The 21213-nt window shown below is 39.0% G+C and overlaps 1 protein-coding gene across 1 annotated transcript in view; it reads right to left on the reverse strand.

The window, feature by feature from the left end:
- Nucleotides 1-634: 634 nt before the first annotated feature.
- Nucleotides 635-21213, reverse strand: part of RAPGEF4 (Rap guanine nucleotide exchange factor 4) — a 144817-nt gene continuing 124238 nt past the window's right edge. Inside the window, exons 24-31 of the mRNA XM_054381362.1 lie at nt 18479-18604; nt 17916-18094; nt 13389-13479; nt 10764-10814; nt 10066-10153; nt 9669-9733; nt 2304-2358; nt 635-762 (exon numbers count right to left, since the gene is read on the reverse strand). Coding sequence (XP_054237337.1) covers nt 635-762; nt 2304-2358; nt 9669-9733; nt 10066-10153; nt 10764-10814; nt 13389-13479; nt 17916-18094; nt 18479-18604 — 783 coding nt within the window. The remainder of the gene's footprint in view (nt 763-2303; nt 2359-9668; nt 9734-10065; nt 10154-10763; nt 10815-13388; nt 13480-17915; nt 18095-18478; nt 18605-21213) is intronic.

A 21213-nucleotide genomic window follows, 5' to 3' on the forward strand; every position in this document is an offset into this window, starting at 1 on the left:
TTTACAAAAAGAAGTAATATGTAAACACAGATTAATCTATGCATCATTCAAAATATTTCCAGTCCTGTTAGTTTTCTGAAATGGTCATGCTTCTTGCAGTAGTAGGCAATATGATTAAGATTAGAAATTTTTCCTAGTATCTGTTGTATTTCAGATTTGTAAGCCTTCTCTGAATGGAACATTCTTTCATCATATGCTTACATGCATCTTCTACTGAGATCAACAGTAGCTGACTAAGCTAAACTGATGATCAGTTTTGGTCCTGACTTGGAGAATAAATCACAAAATACAGATTCTAAATTATCTCCCTTAGAAGTGTTAGAAGCTTTTTGTGCATTTTTCACTAACTATTCTATTTTATCTTTTGCCTTTTTTTATCTGTATGTGAGATCATTTGTTACACTTTAAGATGAATTAACAGTACACAAGACGGGCACTCATACAGCTAGAGTGCACAAATCCTTCCTCAGCCAAAGTTCTCTGACAGGCTGGTACATTGTGCGTTGCCTAAGACCTTAGAATGTGTTTTTGCTTGGTTTTGTAGTGGCAGTGCAGTAGCAGAGAAAGTGAAGTTCTTAACAAGTGACCTTGACTGGATAAAAGATCATTTCTCATCACTGATTGCTTCAAATGTTTATGCTCGGCGCGGTTCTAGTCGGTGAGACATCTGTGATAAAGTTCTCTGGTTGTCAATCACATTTAATTGCCGCACATAGCTCCGAACATCCTGATGGTTCTTATTAGCTAGGGCTGCGTCGGGATCTGGTGAAAGAGAAATGATGTAGGACTGATACACTTAAACGAACAAATGCCTGAGCAGAATGCATAACTCTTCACAAGCTGTCACAGGATACACCAGATCCTGGTGAGTTAAAAAGAACACATTTTGAAATCGCTCTTTTTGAAACCTCGCATCAATACCTCACAGGCTTTCTGGTTACTACCTTCACAAATTACCTTTTTCTTTCAGATTATCCTTGGCTACCTTTGCTCAATTTGATGGCCCTTGGTTACGGTTTTATGTATCACCTTACCAGTCAACAGCTATAAATTATACAGCTAACTAGTGTGATTTAAAGCTGCTATCTGCTTTTGAACTACCAGCTTTCACCCAGATTCAAAACTATGTAATTGATTTAAGCTTCTTTTAATGAAATATTTTTAGCTCAGTATTAACTATTTGTAACATTGAATGGCTGCCCCATTCAAGCCTCAACATTTACTATCTGTTTAAATTACTTAACCTGTTTACATTGCTTAACCTGTTTACCAGGCCTCATTTAAGCCTCAGCATTTACATTACTTAACATAACTTAAATGCATTACACTTATGAAACAACTACGAAATATCACTGAGTTAAAATCTGAGTATCTTCAACCCCACAGTGAACAGCTTGCATTTTAATTAAATATCTGTTAGGTAACTTCTCTTAAAGATACTGAAGCATCTACTATAGATACACATGCACACATCTGAGAAGCATAGGACTTAGATACAATACATCTATAAATTCAAATTTTGCTGTATCATGTATAGTGAAAATCCACTTCCAATTATAAATAAATGTAGGTCTCACTAGGCCTTAATACATTAAAATTAAAAGATATATAGGCAGAAAAATCTTGATGATGGGAGGAAAAAAAAGCTCTCTTTATCTGATCTTTTGGAGTTAAACTTTGACCCATATGGAAATATTTTTATTAAAATATTTTGGTTTATATTATTTATTCAGTTCTTTGAGAAAGAGAAAAGCTGCTGTGTGACTGAAGTGCTGAGGAAATGCCAATGGGACTGGAACTGACAGTGCACCTAGAAGGGATGAGACCCACAGAGCAATACTGTTTGATCATACAGCTCTGTCATCTTACGTGGCCTCAAGCTCTAGCAATCATGCTGACAAAAAGGTTTTAAGTTCATCACCTTACGCAGTTATGTCATTTATAAACATCACATTTCCAGCTTGGTTTCCTACAAAAACAGTTTATGCAAGCAAGTATCTTGCATGGATCTGTGTGATGCTGTCTGCCAGCCATACTTCAACAACTTCTGAACCTAGTGGCTAATTTCAACCAATTCTAATTTGACAGCTGTGTAGAGACCTCACAGGTATTTAGCTCCTTCATATGTCTGGAAAAGAGATAGAAAAGGTCTTACAGAGCTTCCTGAAGGATATTTCACCCTGTGAAACACTGGAAGCTCCAAACACTGAGGAATCACCAGAAACCAGGCTTTTGGATTCCGATACACACAGAATTAGTTGCAATTACTGTAGCTGACTGTGCAGATCTTGTAATACACTTACTGAAAGGTTGGCTACGGCAGAATTTCACCGTCCTGACAGTGTTGGCAATCATGCGCTGGAAAGAAAAGATGGGATGCAATCAGAGAACAAGTACTGTGTTCCTCCATCATTTAAACGAAGCACCTAACTGTGCCTGAGTGTGAAGACACATGCCAATAAAAGCAGACATATGAATGAAAATGTAATTTTAATGCTGCTACTCTCATACGTAGGGTGTGATTTGCATTTACACAGGCTTTAAATGATCAGGAGTGTAATTTACATACTCTCACCAGGTTGCTTCTTACCTCCCTGAAATTTTGTGTGAGATTAACAAGCTAGTCATAAGCCCTCACACAATGGAATGAGATATTTCTTACTAGTAAACAGTAAAACTTAGGGCATAGCCTCCTCAGAATTAATACATAATTACAATCATACATCTAAATGATGTTATAAATAAAATACCTGTGGGAAATCTATTATTCCAGAAGTGGGAAGCACCAATGTAAGACATTCTTTACACACATCTTAGACATTTAGTGCACTGTCCCTGGCTGGTGGTCAGCATTAGAAACACTATTGATACATCATACACTAAATTCTTGTGGATTACACATTGAATAATCAAATGAAATGTAGCTATTTTGAAACTGATCTAAAACACCAGTTACCAAAAGATCTATGGAATTGGGATATGAGTCTGCTTATGCTGTTCCTGTTGTTTGCACATGTGGAAAATAAGTAGATTTCAAGTAAGAATAATTTTTACTCTACGTTAGTCTTCATACCTCTTCAAGCCATTACTACTTGGCAGATTTTCTAAGACACTTACCTTGCAAACATTCTTGTGTGTGCTTAGCATTAAGCATGTGAATAAACTCCATTGACTTCAATGGAACCTCTTAAATGCTCAAAGGTAAGCACCTGTTATAACACCGGATTGAGACAGAACACGCTGCATATTATAGTGTTGGTTCTCCAAGTGTAACTCAATCAAATGAAAATCAAAACAATGTGAGCATGTAAACATGAATATGTTTTAAAACTTGAATCTATGGATTCATATTTGCCTCTCTTATGTGATTCTATTTTTACTTATACCACTTTAAAAAGTACTCCCTTAAAATAATTATTTCAGGGATAGACCATAAAGTTGAACTGTCACCCAACCAGACCCAGAAGACATTTCACTTTTATGAAGATAGCTAGTGTTGCTTGATATGCTTTCAAGATGGATTGTTAATAGACACCCCAATTTTTCAGACCTGTTTAGGTTTTGAAGCCTCATTTCATAATGATCATTGGAGCTGGACTGTAGGCTCGGGGTTTGATAAGTTTAGTGTTAAGCTTCTTAGGTGAAAACTTAGATTTATCAAAAATTGTGTAGTGGATTAAGTTTTTTATTTAGGTGAGGAGTTTGTTCTGGAAAAAAAGCATAGAGTTCAGACTAAGTACTATAATGCTGTATTGTACTGAAATCCAAATTATGTGCATAGTGAAGGTTTTGAGAAGTTTTCACTATTTTCAAATTTCCCACTATATGGGCTATTCCAGGCAAGGAAAAACAATGACCTTGTCTGACTTCTGGTTAAAGACTGAATTGCTTGGCTTCCTTCAGCTGATTTAAGTGCTTCACTTTAAGGAGTTACTTTGCCTATTCCTGAGGATAATCTCATTCAATCTATGAATTCAGAAACATTCTGGCAAGGATGAAACACAAAGGAATGAGGAGGTAGCTGTTAAAGCAGAATTAATGGAGAAAACTGGCCAGAAGACATGATCTCAACCCAATGGGGAGATTCTGGACCATTATGTATCCTTTAAGAACTCCTGTCTAATATTTACTCAAAAGACCTCCTCTTTGGAAAGTCCAAGTTGAACAGAAAAGCAGCATAGGAAACAAAAGTGCATTTCCCTTTCTGAATCTTGTACATAAGTTGGATTGCCTCCTTCTGAGTCAAGAAAACTAGAAACGTGTGCAGAGAAAATGTTCAGATGGAAGTTTAATTGTCAGCTTGTTACAATTTTGCTTCAAATAGAGGATTACCTCTAGTTAACGCCTGCAAAAATTAACCTCTGTTTACTCTCTGTGCTAAGAAAGACCATTATCAAAAAGCCATACAGACCATTATCAAAAAGCCATACAAACCTAAATTTGGATCTTTCTGAAACAGAATCAACTGCATATAATATAACAAGCACTGCTACTACCAGCATGCCATACATACACAATATTCTTTCAAATTTTACACAGTCTGGAATAGTGGCAGCAGGCCAGCACATTATCTTCTAATCCATTCCAAATGCAGGTTTCTAAATGTTATAAATATTCATATATGCCATAGAAAACTAGTAAGGGCTTTAGTCACACACTTCTTGCATAATCTTTATGTTCCAAAAATGAAAGAATGTTTGCCCTTTTTTTTTGCATAAGGATCAGAGTGTGAATTCCCTTTTGTTCATCTCCACAAAACCTGAAAACCAATATGCACAGATTCTCTAATCCTCATTTCACACCTGAAGGGTGAAGAGGCTTGACAAGAAGAAGCATCAGTGGCCAGCATCATGGCACTGTCTCGTGCTGCTATGGAAGATCAGCACTTTCAGAGCTCTCTCATGACTTCTGCTCCCTTTACAGGTGCCATTTCTGAGACATGCTGCGTAGTGTGACATGGAAATGCTGCCCTGGAAAGTAATCTTTGTTTAGGCTGTCCATCACATGAGTTGAGAAATGGCACTGATAAAGTTCCCTAATAACTGCAGCTTCCCTCTTACTCTCTGAATATGAAATTCTGTACTGGCAGTCAGAGAGCAGGATTATGCAGCTGTTGTTTAAAAAAAGCACAAATCAGTAAATGGTCAAGAGAATGAATATTATCTGCCCTTAGGGAGCACCAAGCTCAGCACTTTCCTCACTTTCTCTTCTGGCAAGGCATAATTCTAGGAAAGAGCTTTTACATTTTTTCTAAATATATAGCTATAAAAGCAGTGTCACTTGAATGTTACATATTGTCATGTACTGTGCTGCAGGTTGATAGGTTGTCCTCTATCAGCCAAATCATAGAGAGTTCATATGAAAATATATATACTAGTGACAGCTCTGGGGGCTTTCCTTCAGGTACCTGAAAAGAGGGTCATTAATGGACCTAAATGACAAATGTTTATTCTAGATCATAAACTGATTCTGTTTCCTGTCTACTGCCATCTATTTATCTTTCATCTACTTGCAGCTCTCAAAATGTCCTGAAGCTGGTGAACTACAACTACAGTATTTAAAATACTTTACAAGCCTATTCATTCCTTGTTCTTCTATGACAAGTCAGTCTTCAGTTGCTACACAGACAGGTCTTCTAAAGCAACACATACAACTAACAGCTACTGTCAACTCATTAGTGGAGAAAAGATGCAGCTCATGAAGTATATGCCCAATTTAGAAGGTAGAGCTGAGCAACATGATGGTGGAAACAACTTGTACCTTGTCTCCATCAACTTCTTATAGTGAGATAAAGACCTTCAATACTAATATAAAGCCATGTTTTGTTTGCTATTGAAGTCAAAACCTTTTACTAAAAGCCTGTACTACTAATACCAGTAATTTAGTTATTTTGTCTACTTACTAAGAAAAGTATAAATAACATGTGCCAGGCTGGATTTTAAGGCCAAATGCTTGTTTCCTCCAGCCTTGATTCATGAAACAAATGGCATAATAAAAAGCACAAGTACAGTGCAACTACAAGAGTATGCCTATTTCTGGCACATTCAATATTGTTTGCTCCCATCTCATACAAAGCAAATGGATCTGCTTACAAACTTCCCATAGCTGTGCCACATGTGGTGTTCTCTTTCCTGGCTAGCTGTCCCTGCCCTCCCACTCCTCACAGCCACTTCCAAATAAGAGGCATTCATGGGGGTGAGGAGATGGGGAAGGGGAAGGGGAAGATGGACCAGGAAGTTACAAAGACAGCAGCACATAAAGCTCAGCAATGCTCTTCAGTGATGTTCCCCCACTACTGTCAATGCCACAGTTCTGCCACTACACCTCTAAAAAGACTGATTTATAGGAAAGTATAATAGGAAAAAAATCTACTCAGTCTCTTTCCTTTTTAGCTTGGCTTGCTTATAAAACCTATTAGCTATAAATGCTAATGTCATTTAACACCAGATGTGTGTTCTTCCCTTTATCTGTAGATAATTTTGTCCAATTTGAAAAAACAATCCAGAGTTTTCAAACGTAAGAAAGCTCCTACTAATTTTCTGTGAAAATAGATGGTTGTGGACAAGAGGAGGATCATTTAAGTGCCCTCTTCTTCTGTCTCATTCAGGGAAAAGGCTGTAGTGCAAGTTCTTGTGTTATGACAAAAGCTATTCACACAGAATTCCCCAGCTGTGAAGGAACTACACATGCCTCAGCTACGAGGAAAGCTTTGAGCAGAGCTCAGGCAGCCATGAAACACAAATGTTTAGGAAACCAGGCCTCACTGTTCCTGGCACTTGGAGAACTCCTGGCTCAGACACTGTCTGAGCCTGTGTGTTTTAAGATGTATCATTTAATATAAATAATAACTGAAATATCAGAAAACATAAATGATTTAAAGGAAGATGTTTCAGCTGAAGAGATGCCAGTAGATCAAACTTCTACTTTTGGCTGCCAGTTACAGGAATAAAGTTGTCAGCAGCACATCAGCTGTCGGCATCAGAGCTCTGTGGTGAGAATGCAGTCACGATGCCAGAGGCTGTTCTCAGTTCCATTACTGTGCTTACATGAGAGTTGGAGGAATCCACCTCCTCCAGTGGCAAATGGCACCACTAGTGGGGCAAGTAACCAGTTATTTTTATTCATAAACTTCAGAAAGCATCAAAATTAGGATGGATCATGGGAAATAATTTTCCAAAGACAGATTAGTGAGAGTGGCTCCCAGCAATATTCAGAGGTACCTCCATCTGCTCACAGCAGAACATCATCCAGCAGGTCAAACAGGCAGAAATACCAAATGGCAGGACAGGATTCCTGTGTGGAAATCTGGTTTCTGCTTTTCTCCTAAAACTGGCAGAAAGACATCACCAATCTACCTTGAGTTTATATTTATGTAAAAGAGAGATGAATTTATCTGTGTGTTATCTGGCTGAGTGGTCTTGTCTTCACTAGTTAGTATGTGACAATTATGTGTGGATATGACAGTTGTAAGCTTAATGTAAGTAGGTGGTAGCAACTGAGGTTTAACAGTAGGCTTTTCTTCTCTGCTTGACCTGATGACACATGCAAGAAACTAAAATATGCTAGGTCCACATTAGTATTTTAATGAATTATGTGGGTGGAATCTGAATAGGTTGCTTTGAAGAACTGTAGGTCGAGAGAAGCAATAAAAACACTGTAAGAGCATGCAGAATAGACAATGAAGAACATTAAAAACACGAAAGATACACATGTAGCAAGGCTTGGAGAAAAAGCAGAGCACTAGCTGAAGAAAGGTTTAAAGTACTGACAGAGAACGTTTCCCTTTCTGTTGTGTGGAAGAATATAAGACATTATACTGGTTCTTTAAAAAATACATCAAACATATATCAATTGATCTTCACTTTCCTCTCTTAAAGGAAATGGTCAAAGCTCAGATTACTGATCAAAGTAAGTGATACTACATTCAAGAGGTGTAAAATTTTACTTAAAACCTTTCAGTGCTACTACTAAGTCCATGTTTGGAGATAACATACTTCTCAAGATATGGCAACGTGCAAACTAGGGTGAAAAGAGCAGATCTTCAGGAGCCTAGAGACAGATTAAACTGCTATAAAATTCACTCTTGGCCATTCTGGGAGTGCCAGACTGGTATGGAGCGGTGCAAAACCATTTCCAAAGGACAAGCCTGGGCTGAGCTTCTGTCTATGGGCAAGTGCTCACAGGAAAGCTCCTGCCTCCTGTAATGGCTTTTATACATAATCAGGCATAAAGAAGAGCCTGAGGCATACAGCTCTGAGGCCTGTGGATGTACAGGCTCTTCTGGCTCAGGAGGTGTAATTAGGCCAAGTCAGGTGAATATGGAGTCAGCCATATAGCCATGGCCATAGTAATGCTGCTGCCATCCATCCTGCATGGAGGTGCTCGAGCCAAGTCTGAGATCCGTTTGTATGCCCTGATATATTTGCTATCTACATAAAAAAAAAAAAATCTAATTAGAACAATTAGTCCAGAAAAAAGTAGTTTTCTGCAGGTTCTGTCTCTCCTTTGGAAGGAGATGGCAACACAGTCTGCGTATGCAATTACAGAATGTCATTATTGCAAAGTTAGGTCAAGCCCTTGCTTAGGCATTAGCCCTACCATTTACCCACAAAAATGTCTCAGCTTAGCAGGGTAGTTATTTTCACCCTAGGACAAAGGCTGTCCTGAAGTTGCAATCAAATCAAAGATAAGAATTCATTCAGAGTGATAAACACTTTTCTGTGAAGTTTTCTAAAGAGCTGGAAGTCCTCCTGTCTTCCCCTCTGCAGTGCTCAGCAGGTAAGACAAGCTCCTCTATAGTGCAGTCGAAATAAACATGGATAATTCTGCTTACTGTAGTACTAAAACCAAGCAGATATAGGTGCCAGAGTAGATAGGCTCTAATATGGCTACTAAATGGCACTTTATTGAAGAACAGTCAGTCAGGTTTGGCTTTGCAATGCAGCTGCTCATAGCTGGGCTTGGCTAACACTGGTTCTCAGATGCAGGTGTCATGAACCACATTAATTAAGAATATGTCCTTAATAAAACAAGAAAACTGCTTCTCCCTGCTGAGAAACTTGAGTTTCAGTTGAGATTTCTGCCATGGGAAGTTGCCTGCCTGCAGTTTTTTGACAACGGTGTTTGAAATGATGAGAGCTTAGATGTAGGATTTAAAATAAATGAAATCTGAGCATAATCTAACCATCTATCATTTGATCCCCCTTTCCAGTATGAAAGCAGTCAAGTCACAGAAGTCTCCTTTCCCTTGTTAAAGGAAAGAAGAAAAGAAGATGTTGTGCACATTCTGTGTTAAAGCTTCTTTCATTCTCTGAGGAGCAATGCAGAACTATCCCAGCCTGAGGCAGTTCAGTCCTGCTTAAAGAACAGCAGTTAAAATCACAGCTTGGTCCCAAAGTGGCTGTTAAAAATTGTCTCTAACAGGTCTGCTTCCTGTCACTGCTGCTGCCTCTCCTAGGAAACATTTTGGCTGTGTATGGCTCAGTGGGTAGTTGTTTCTCCATCTCTGTGAGGTTTTCCAGAAACACAGAGATCTCAGGTGCTGTGTACAATGCAAACTATTTTTGCCAGCTCTCAGTCTTGCCTTCACTTTCTCTAGTCCTGGAAGTCATTGTTGAGAAGTTCACTCTTGAAGAGATAAATGTACATTTCAAATATGTCATACATACCATTTTTTCGAAGTTTACTAGCTTGTCAGTGAATGTCTTGTTCCCCTCGTGAGTAAATGTCATGTCTGTACAGAAAGAAAACCCACATAAATGCCCATTAGTGAACCAGGGCCACACAAAACAGTAGGACATTTTGCCTATCCCTTACAAAACCCAAAGCAGCTATACAAGTAAATTTAGTTCCTAATTTGCTGCATTTCTGAGACTATTAAAATTAAGCTATGATATTAGGATGTACTAAAGTAGGGGTTTTTTGTCTCTGCATCATGCTTTTTATAATGGAAAAAGATCGTACCTCACACACACCCGTTTTTGCTTGTTCTTGCTGCTACTGTTATTCTTCAAATACTTGACAAATATCTTTCAAGTTAATAGTTCTGGTAAGAACCAAGCTTACCTTTTATTAGTAGTGGCATGAAGGGAATTAGTGGAGGGTCCAATTTAGCTACAGTTAGTCGGTAGGCCCTATGGTTTCTTGAAGGATCCTTAAGAAAAAAGAGAAATCAAATCATTACTATATGTATTGAGACACTGTATGCACTTAGATGTCATGGCATTTATTAAAATAATTATTTTCTCTCGTGGCTTTAAAGGTGCATCTTCAAATTAAGACAACTTTCATCATTCTCCACACATCTGACATGATGAAAATGCAGCTGCTAAACACAATTTTCATGCCAAATATCAAGGTAACATAGGATTACAAAAATTTTTTTCACAAAAGAAAACACACATTTTTCCTCCCTTCTTGCAGTTGCAGATACAGTTTTGCATATATTTTAACACTAAAATGTATTGCCTGGAAAAATCCAGGTTGGAAAATATAATTTCCCATATGTACTATTGGAAAATATGTGATAAAGCTTTTCTGAGTTCCCAGATTAATTTTGAGTGGTACATAAGTTCTCTCAGAGTAGGTTCCTAAGAGTGTAATTTATTAGTCATACATACTTGTTTTAGCAGCTCTAAAATGGGATCATAAACTTCTTAAAGTCAAACAAGGACATATAAAATGAATCAAGGAATTCAAATCAGTTACTCAGAAACTGAATTATCTCAGATTGTGCATAGAATAAGAGATCTATTGCTATTCACCATTAAGCTTTCAAACTCCGCATAGATCTTCTTGAACTTGCTTGGAAGTTTCTGTTAATAAAAATAAAAATAGCAAACCTTCATTAAATCAAATTTGTGTGGCAATTTTACTAAAAATGCTAGCTCGTTCTACAACGCCCTGTCAGGAAAGTGCTCTTTTTTGCCAGATATTTCTAACAATGTGCTAATCTAAACTACAACATGTCTCCTAGCAACCAGATTATAAATAGAGATGGGACCAGCCATAAAACCTGGATCCTGATTTAAACCCCAACTTGAATTTACTCCTTTGGGATGTTTAGATCCAGATTTTTGTTTAGCTCACATCACAATCACTGAATTCAGAATGTAAGTGAAGGTTCAAGTCACTGGTTTCAGGACATTCCTGATTATAGCCTATCTCAAAATATAATTTACACACAGCTTGCGTAGAGGTGGCTTAATTATTCATACTTATGATGAACTGCCCTTGCAACATTCAAATCCATGCCTTGCATTTCCAGAGGCTGGGGAGTGGGGGGGGATGGGGGGGCGGGGGGGGGGGGGTGGGTGGGGTGTGGGGGGGGGGGGGGGTGGTGGGGGGGGGGGGGGGGGGGTGGGGGGGGGGGGGGGGGGGGGGGGGGGGGGGGGGGGGGGGGGGGGGGGGGGGGGGGGGGGGGGGGGGGGGGGGTTGGGGGGGGGGGATCAATTATATATATAAACAATATATTGTAGAAAGTATGAAAGAGAATTGAGCACGCTGTAAAGAAAAGAGGGGAGGAGTTGGTGTTTGTATTTAGGGGATGGAATTATAGTATTATATTTTTGATATGGTATATTTGTTTTGTAGAATATTTTGGGGAGAGTGCGTGGGGGGGTGGTGAGGTTATATGTTTTGGTGGGGTAGTTTTAGGTGATGTTTCGAAGTTGTTGGGGATTCATATGGTTGTAGTATATTGTATTATAATTATAGGTTGGTTGATTTGAGTAGTGTTTGATAATAGTATATATTTAGTTTTTGTTGTTTTTAGGGTTGATTTTGGTGGGGGGGATTGTGGGAGTATGGTGCGTACACACAGCACATGAGGGATTTGTGTTAAAGGATATATTAAGTGGGGTTGGTGGGTTATTAGGGAAGTGGGGGCAGAGCTAATTTTAGGAGGGGGGAATTTTTGAAAGGGGACATGTGCACCTCTATTTTTTAAGTTGTGCATGCAACTAATGGAAATTGCATGTTATGTTACTAATATCAGTCTCGATAGGTTTGTTTAATACATACAGTTGTGTTTTGTGGATAGTGTGGGTTGGAGGGTTTGTGTATAATCATCTATTGGTTGGGGGGGGAGGGGGGGGGGGGGGGGGGAGTTGGTGTGTTAATTGAATGCGCAGTGGACATGTCGGTAGGGTGATAGGTAGGGAATTACTGGTTAGGAGGGTGAGGGGATAAGATAGATAGATTTGTGTAGTGAGTATATTATATTGGGTATGAATATGAAGAAGTATAGGCAATGGATAGAGTGATGGAGTGATTTTCAATCTCTCCTCTCTCTTCATACTACTCTTCTACTGTCTCACCTCTTCCAACTATTCCTCTCAGTAGCCACAAATCAAGGGTTGTTATTTTGAGAAATTGATCTGCAAGTCTTTGGCTTCAGCACTGACAATTTGCAACGTGTACTTTTGAAAATTGGGCTGGTGTTTTCTCAGATGTGTTGGCCTGATCTCCTGCTTCAGAGCACTTTTTCAGAGGTGTTCAAATTTTTGTCTCAGCTGCATCGATGGCCTCAGTCATGCTAACTATTTTGAATTTCTAACGAACAAAATACATGCATGTTCAAATCTGCACTGCTTCTGACAACCACTATGTTCTTAGTGGTTACATGTGCTTACTACCACCTCCTGCTGGACATTGCACCGTTTTTATATACTCACATACAAAAGAGCAAAGCCACAGAAAAAGGTGGAAACTCTGAGAATGAAGACCAAACTGATAGTAAGCAGGGGAATGCATGTCAGAGAGAAAACCAGAACTGGTTAGGACAAACTTACATTTCAATAGGGCAAGAGAGTCCATATGGAGATCAAAAAATAGTATGTATAAACAAAGGATAGATTTTAGAGAAGTATCTATGGAGTGATCTCACTAAATGATCACTCAAGTCAAACAGAGGATGGGCTGATGTAAGAGGTTAACTGGTTAACTCACTCATCCTGTTGGGCAGTCGCACCGGGGAGGTTTAGATTAGATATTAGGAAAGATTTCTTCACTGAAAGGGTTACCAGGTGCTGGAACAGGCTGCCCATGGAAGTGGTAGAGTCACCATCCCTGGAGGTGTTTAAAAGAAATCTGGATAAGGTGCTCAGAGACATGGTCTAACAGTTGTGTACAGGGAGGTTTTAGGTTATGGTTGGATTTGATGATCTTAAGGTCTTTTCCAATCAGGCGATTCTATGATTCCGTTCAACACATCCATGGCTATACTGACATACCAATAAAGACCGTCAGACTTAGCTAAAGACTTCTGCCCAGGAGCTGGATTACTACATTGAACTTTACCAATAATAAAGGCCCAAGTCACGTTTTTGCTAACTAAAAGCACAAATCTCAGCCAAACGTCTTGGATTTGGATTTTAGCTAAGACTCACCTCCCATGTTAACAAGAGACGGCTCACGGCAACATTACTCAGTCCCATAATGATAGCAAAGAAGGAATTCAGATTTTTGTATTCTTTACAGCTGAAACACAAAGGACCAGGTTTTAAGTTGCATGTATCAGTCAGGGCAGAAATACACATGACAACCTTAACAAAGCTGAAGCCAGGCATCTTGCATAGATATGACTGGATTTGGGCAGCTGGGGCCAGCACACCTATGGCACACCACCACCGTGTGAGCAATTCACCACACTCTGGAGGCTCCCTTCCCCTCTCTCCTAAAACGTTCTCCTCCTTCCACTTCACTGGGTGCCAGCTTCTGCAAGGACATTACAGGAATCTCTGAAGTTTCTCCTCACCCAGAAACACAGTCCTGAAACTGGGCTCGATTCAGTCCCAGGGAATACCAAAACAGTGTAAAGCAACTAGTTTACAACCTCATTTGCTGCAGACCTTGCTGACACCTTCTGAAGAGCTACCAAATACTGGAAGCTGTCCCTAGACGATCTTCATTGCAGTTTACAGGGGTGCTGACTCTTTTTAAAGGGAGAAGACGAGCTGTCTAGAGATACCTGTGTGCCAGTGACTTCTCTCACTGTATATGATCTCTAACTAGTACTTGTAGATTCTGTAACTCTTTAGGATGTTTCAAGCAAAAAACAGCCACTTGTTGCTAGCATTGTTAAAGAGGTCCTGGGCACTAGGAGCTCTAAGTCACCCTTCATCCAAAGGAAAACTTTTGTTACCAACTAGGAAAAACTGGAACATGTAAATGAGTATATGCAACATATGCAGGAGCAGACACAATCGAGCAGGAACAGCCTGCATAGCTGCTCAGCTGTGACTGCATCAGGTGGCTCACTGATTCCGTGGAAAGAGAAAGAACAAAACCTGTATCTCGTAAATCTGTCTCTCTCTAGGTTCCTGCAAATAATTGCTATTTTTCACAACTAGTTCACCAACGTCTAATTTCAAAACCTCAACTTCTGCTTCTTCTGCCGTTTACCAAGAAAACTTTCACAAGATTCAAGCTATAATTCTCAGATTTTTTTAGTTCCTCACTCAAGATCTTGGCTCCTCTGAAGCATCCTCATCTCCTGATGAAATTAGTACAAACATCACATCCTGCTGTCTGACTGCGTAATTGCCCCAACACCCTATTGTTATTCTGTTTTTCTGTCTGTCCATTTCACCAGACTTGATGCAGTGAGTGGTTAAGTCCTTTAGATCTGTCCCTCACTTATGTCTGCACTGTGTGAACACTGAACGTTTTAATAATGACCTCTCCCTTCTGACAGTCTGTCTGTTGGAGACTGCTGCCCCCTCAGATGTTCTGGCAGAGCTGCTCATAGAAATTCTCCCACATCATATCAGGGCCAGTGAGCAAGGTTAGTGAAGACAAACTGAAATGCTAAAGCTACTCCACCTTATTCTGACCAGAACAGGTCAAGGGAGTGCCTTGTTACTGGATCTAAGGGGAGATAAGGATGAAAAGCAGCCAGGATAGGCTGTCAGTGATAACTTCTTCCCCAGGCACAACTAAATCCGGAATGGGGTATCTGTCCACAGCCTGTGGATACTGAGAATAAATTGAGGCATGATAAAAATAAATTAGTACCACATATCAGTAGTGCTCAAACACAGTAGGAAGCTGCAAATGTATCTGACAGAGTCCCTGTTAAAATCCATCTAAATGTATGACATTCTATGCCAAATATTCTGTAAATTCTGCAGGATCTACACTAAATCACTCACTTCCAGATAGAGGACCACGGTGAGGAAGGAGAAACAGTACTGCATAGCTCCACTGTATATATGCTGCCTGCTGTCAGAAAATGGAGCCTCCAAAGCACCACAGAGTGCTCAAAGCAGAGGTCCCTCTGCCTCCCAAAACAGACTGTATTGGAAAACCTTCCTGTTCGTATGAATTGTGAACACATACACACACAGGCACACACTCTTGTCCCCAACACAAACACAAATGTGGTTGAAATCTCTCGCTACTTAGAGAAGTATATTCATCTTGGCATTTTCCCTGTAAACACATACCCTTCAAAAAATTTTTACAGGCTCCTTGGGTATAAGATATACGTATGTGTGTGGAAAGAATGATTTTCAAAAACTGAATGAAAGTGTCTGAGTATAGTGATACACCAGGAGGCTTCCACATAGCCTGTGCTTTTATCTGCAGAGAGGAAATACAAATAAACTGGGTGCATGGATATCCCTAAGACTGTGCCAGTACATCCTAGGTGGCCTTTCTAACACAACCGATATGGGAAGAACTCACTGTAGGAATAGGATGTCACTTCTCCACTTTGTTTGAAAGTTGAATCCTACAACGGCTGGAGAAAAGAGATGAACATGGTAACCTCTGCAGGCTTTGGCAACAGACGCAAAGGCAACAACAGCTCCTGGAACTAAAGCACGTGTGCACAGCGCTTGGAGTCAGCACTTGGCCGTGTGCTGGCCTGCACAGACAGGGAGCACACATCACAGGGCACGTGGGATGGCAGACACAAATTATGTGCCTTCTGCAATGGTGTTTGAGTCCCCGGTCACAGAAAGAGGATTCTCAGCAAAATTCTTTGAAAATCAGTACGTGCAAGGCATCTCATTACCACCAGTCTAGCCTAAGATTAATAGTACAGCACTGAGCTGTTCTCCCCAAACACTTTTCTAATGAGTTTAGTACTTCTGGGTAGGGTAAAGTTTTCATTAGGTCTCAAGGATCTTCACAAGCAAAACTTCCTCAAAGATACTGCTTCAAGGCCTGGGCCTCAATCTTTTGATCCAATTCCTTGTCTTTTTCTCCCCTCTAACTTTGGTGCACTTTGTGTTTGTTTTACCTCATGCTGTAGCACCTGTTACCATGGTAGCACTGCACAGAGGACAGCAGCCTGGCAAAACTTCCCAGTGCCTTTCCAGCGTCTGCAATTAAACCTGGCTGCTCGCTTTGTACAGAAGAAAACCTTCTGCTTCAAATTTCTCTGCTTTTAGAAGACAAAGAGGACCCAGCAGAGCAGACCGCTTTTAGCTATTTATTTTTAGCATTGTAGTGATACTAGAAACATGAAAGTAAACAGGAGGTTGTCAAGCTGTTGTAAATAGCATACGACTAAAGCCGTGACACTGAGGAACCCATGGGCTAGGGCAGTTTATTAAGGAGATATTTAACTGTAATTTTTAGGATATTTGATCTCAAGTGTTTATGGAAATTAATTTACAACATTTCAACATCTTCCCATTTCACATCTCTTGAATTTAGAAAAGATCCTGAAGCATCTGTGTGTGGGTGCCCTCTCCTGGACAGAGCCTGCCAGACGGGCAGCTTGCTTCCCAGTTTTGCTCTGTGGAATGAGATAATGGAATATGCCGGATACATATTTTTAGAAACTACAAAAGTAAATTTTGTCCTCCATTCTGGATATAAACCTGATCCTGCATGCCCAGTACTAGATTATGAAAATCTTCCACTTCAACCAACCATAATCTGACTGGAGGGCCCAAAGCAGATCCCAGAAGGAAATCTGGGGCTGGCAGAGCTGACACAGAGTTTGCATACAAACACTGATTTCAGCTATGTGGAATTATTAACTGGGAAGAGGGGAGCATCACAGTGGTAAAAGTAATCTCATCCCTCACACAACTACAATTAACAACGCAGAAAAGTTAAAACTCATGGTTTAACTGCATGTAATAACTTCTGTAGTCACAATGCCCAGTTGTAGACAAGCTCACTGCACACCTCACCAAATGGTTTAGATAGCAATGAATGCAATAAATACACCAAGAACTGGAAATTAATGAAGAGGATAGCAGAGAAAGAAACTTGTAGCTATGCAGGGCAGGGGCATGCTACTGCTCCCTCTCAAATCAGTGTTAAGGAGTCAAGGCTGACATCTTTGTCTTGAAGACTCCAAAGAGTTTAAAATTTAGTATGAATAAAATCATAGAAATCAGCAAAAATGTCCTCAGACCCAGAAGTTGCAAACCCAGACCATTTTCTAAACAAAAATATTAGAAAAATATCCCAAGCAGGCTGCAGGTAACACAAGTCTCAACATCCCCATCTCTTTGCTCTACCCTTTTCGTTTTCCCAGTTGGGGCAATTCTGAGAACGGTTTCTTGAACAGCATCAGAAATAACTTCTGTTCTCAGGAGAATAAAAGCTCAGTTTTGATACCACTTGCTGATGTGCATATTAAGATTTGCTAAGACATGTAAGGGTAAATTAAGGATTCTCCTATATAACTGAAATATATTTACTCACAATTTTTTTGTGAAAACATGGCTGTAAGAGATCACAGATCAAGGAGCAGTGGAGAGTAGGAGAGGAAATAAAAATATATATTGACAAGGTTCTGTACAGTCCTAATAAGGAAATGGACAGAATTACCATATAGAGAATGTTTCAACCTTTACTCTTTGTGGTTAAAAATAAAAATAACAAATAAAATAACAAATTAACTCCACAGAACCTCATTCCCAGCTCACGGATGATGATTGCATACTTACTGGGCTGCTATCTTAATATACTTCTTTAACAGCTGAACACGCTTGCTGAGTTGAGAGCAAAGACAAATCTCAGTGACTACCCAGAACTGAATTTCATTAAATCTTCTTAAAAACAAGTCCAGATTTGCTGTGGTCTTTTTAAAATTGTGCCTTCCAAAAGTGTGATAGATCAGTTCCAACTAGGAAAAAGAAAACAGTTGGGATTTCTTTCTTTTTTTTTTAGAAATTTCATGTTTGAACATGAGAAACATGCTCTGAAACATGATCTGCAGTTTACATTTACTGCTGTACAGGTGACAAGGATTCAGGATAAATAGCTTAATACTTTAAAACATATAAATGTAATTCAATAAGCAGCACATGTTCAGGACAAATTTAACCTTATTTTCACATTTTACCTATAAAATTAAGAATGCCTTGTGTTTTCAAAACTTGTAGGTGGCTTTATTTTCTTATTTTTTAAAATCAAGCTAGAGACAGTTTGGCAAATAATGTACAAGCCTACAATGTACAACTAAATTTGCAAACAGATTGTAATCTTCTGAACAGATGGATTCTCATACCTCATGCACACAGCTGAAGAGCTCCCAGTCATAAATTGTCATCTGATATGCTAAGTCTTTGGAGCTCATCAGTTCAAATGTTCCCACTGTACCAGTAGATGGTCCTTCTTGTTCTGGTAATGGTGCCTACAAATGGAAAAATTCTATTAAAATATTTTATAAATACTGAGTTGCATGATTGGTGCTTTTCTTCCATAATGTTTCTGACTTTATTTTTCACTGTGACCACTTGCCTAAGGATGTTTCTAATGGTAAAACTGAAATTTGCTTTTAACCATAGAAAATGAGAAGCCCTGTGCAAAATCAGTATTCACTGTGCACAAGATAGTCAGGAAAATCCTGAAAGTGCTTCAGAGGCACTGTAAGGAAATAAAACAGACTGTTCTCAGTGTGTTATTTTTAGCATAGTTCTAAAATTTGAAGCCAGAAATAAATACTTCAATACACATTGTGCTAACTAAAGCATGTCTTTGTTTAGGAGCATAGGTCTTTCTTCAAAGCTTTTATCAGTTTCCTTTTTCACATACACAAATAACTAGGCCACAAAGCACAAGCCAAATACTTTTGCAGATTACTGGTTCTAATGATGAGAATTATTACATCTGCCACACTTCAGAAATCTGCAGTGACTGCAAGATCTTTGCATCCTTTATAAAATAAGCATCATAGTGCATCCTTGTACTGTCAAAGAGAAACTATTTGTGGCTGCAATATTCCTGGCTATGCTACTTTTATGCATAACCTTATGAGAAAGAATCCTTTAAATCATTCAGGTGTAAAACATTTTTGCAAGACACTACCCAATAAATGAGATGTGATCTACAGATTTACACACAACTAACTCTTATAAAGGAGAGATTTAAACCATGGCTTGAGAACAAAACAGATTTGCAGCACTCTGTCCTATATATTAGGGTTCTGTTTGAGCCAGTACCGCTAAATATTAACAAACCACTCTTGCATTTCCAAGGTGTTACACCCGTAAAAGTTCCTGTGAAGCCACGCTTTAATTGCTTTGTTTCCAGCAGAGGGCAGTAGAGTTCACTTACAAGTTTCTCAATGTCTCACAGGGTCTTTGTTAGTTATCACAGAGCAGGGAATTGTCAACATGATCCTTTCTCAGTATAAACCCAGTACAGTCTGCAACGTTAACAAACCGTATTTACATACTGCAGTATCAAAAGTGATATTGCTAAATGAACCCCCTTTTATATAAGAATGATACACTGCCAATCAAAAAGGACTGACTGGATTAATACATCAAATCACTTTTTCAGTAATACACAGTATGTAGGAACTTTATTTCTTTACAAGTTCTTGCTTTGTACTCTAGGGAAAACCGCTTTCAAATATCATTTTAATAAAAAGTGGTTAAAAGTTATTAAACTAAACCACAGGCCTTATTACTGTGCAAGATCCATCTACAATTTTTAAAGATAGTGTATATAAGTAAAGTATTATTTTTAAAAAATCAAGACAGCCATCAATCTTATAACAGCCTGAATATTATTCTGAACTGGAATTTGCACAAACAGAAAATGTCATTACTTAAGACAGTGTATGAATTAAAATTACAGCAGTTTTGTGCAGAAAATCCTAATTTGTAGAAATCTGTGGAAAGAGAATTACCCTATAATCTGAAAGAGGGTTTTTTGATCCTGCTTGGAAGCAAACCACAACATAGCTGTTACTGTAACAAACACATATTTACCAAGGCTAGAAAAGAAGCACTTAGATGTAAATTCATTTGGAAATTCATCTAACAGAAAAATTTTTGTATGGGAATTGCCAAGTGTAATGTGAATAAACGTACATGCACAGGCAGCAGCCAGAAATTGGAATGTGAAAGAATTAAACTCGGAGGGAGGTACAGTTGTCATGTTACTCAATTTGTTTATAACTCTTTGAAAAAATGCAGCTGATAAGGGCATACAGTCTGTTACACAGTGATGAGAACCTTCTTAAAGGTGCTGTGTTCCTCCCTAATTCCTGCCAAAGTCAGTCCAGATGATGAAAATTAGCACACTGCAGCCCTGTATCCTAGAGCTCTCTGTAGCATTTCGAGTACTTGATCCATGCTAAATAGCATGGGAAAAGAAACAGAAAGTCATAACAATTTGCTGCCAAAGCTGTCTGCACAGATAATGCACAGCCATATAAAAGTACCCAGCATAGCTGTACTGATGCAACACCCCTGCTTTAGAGCAGCATGCCCCGTGACAGTATCTGCTTGGCAGGATTAATTAACCTTAAGGGAACACCAGAATTTAATAAACTGAACAAGAGGTATCTCTGCATGGAACTATAGCATGCTGGATGTGCATTCCCTGGTTACTAAATTGAAAGCAGCAGCAAAGCACACATTTTACCATATCTATAAAAGAAATCAGGCATACATACTAAGTGGCTTGTTAAAAGCATACAGGAGGCCGAAACAAGGCTACGAGTAATAGAGTTCATGCTGACACGACTTGGCAATGACATTTGTTTTTAATGAAATAAAAGGAACAAAAAATACAGTCAAATCAAACTCTGTAAAAGCAGACCCCATGGAGATTGTTAGAATTACCATATAAGCTGCAAGTATTTATGAGCAATTTTACTTAAGAAAATGAGACTTTCCACCAGGAATATTTTCTGTGATTCTACTTTGAATCATCTGAGGTTTTGATATGGTATTTTGTAAGGCTGAGAAATAAAACATTTTAAGGAATTTACTGTTGGAATCAAGTCTC

This window comes from Indicator indicator, chromosome 5 (assembly GCF_027791375.1).
Source record: "Indicator indicator isolate 239-I01 chromosome 5, UM_Iind_1.1, whole genome shotgun sequence".
In the NCBI taxonomy this organism is placed as follows: Eukaryota; Metazoa; Chordata; class Aves; order Piciformes; family Indicatoridae; genus Indicator; species Indicator indicator.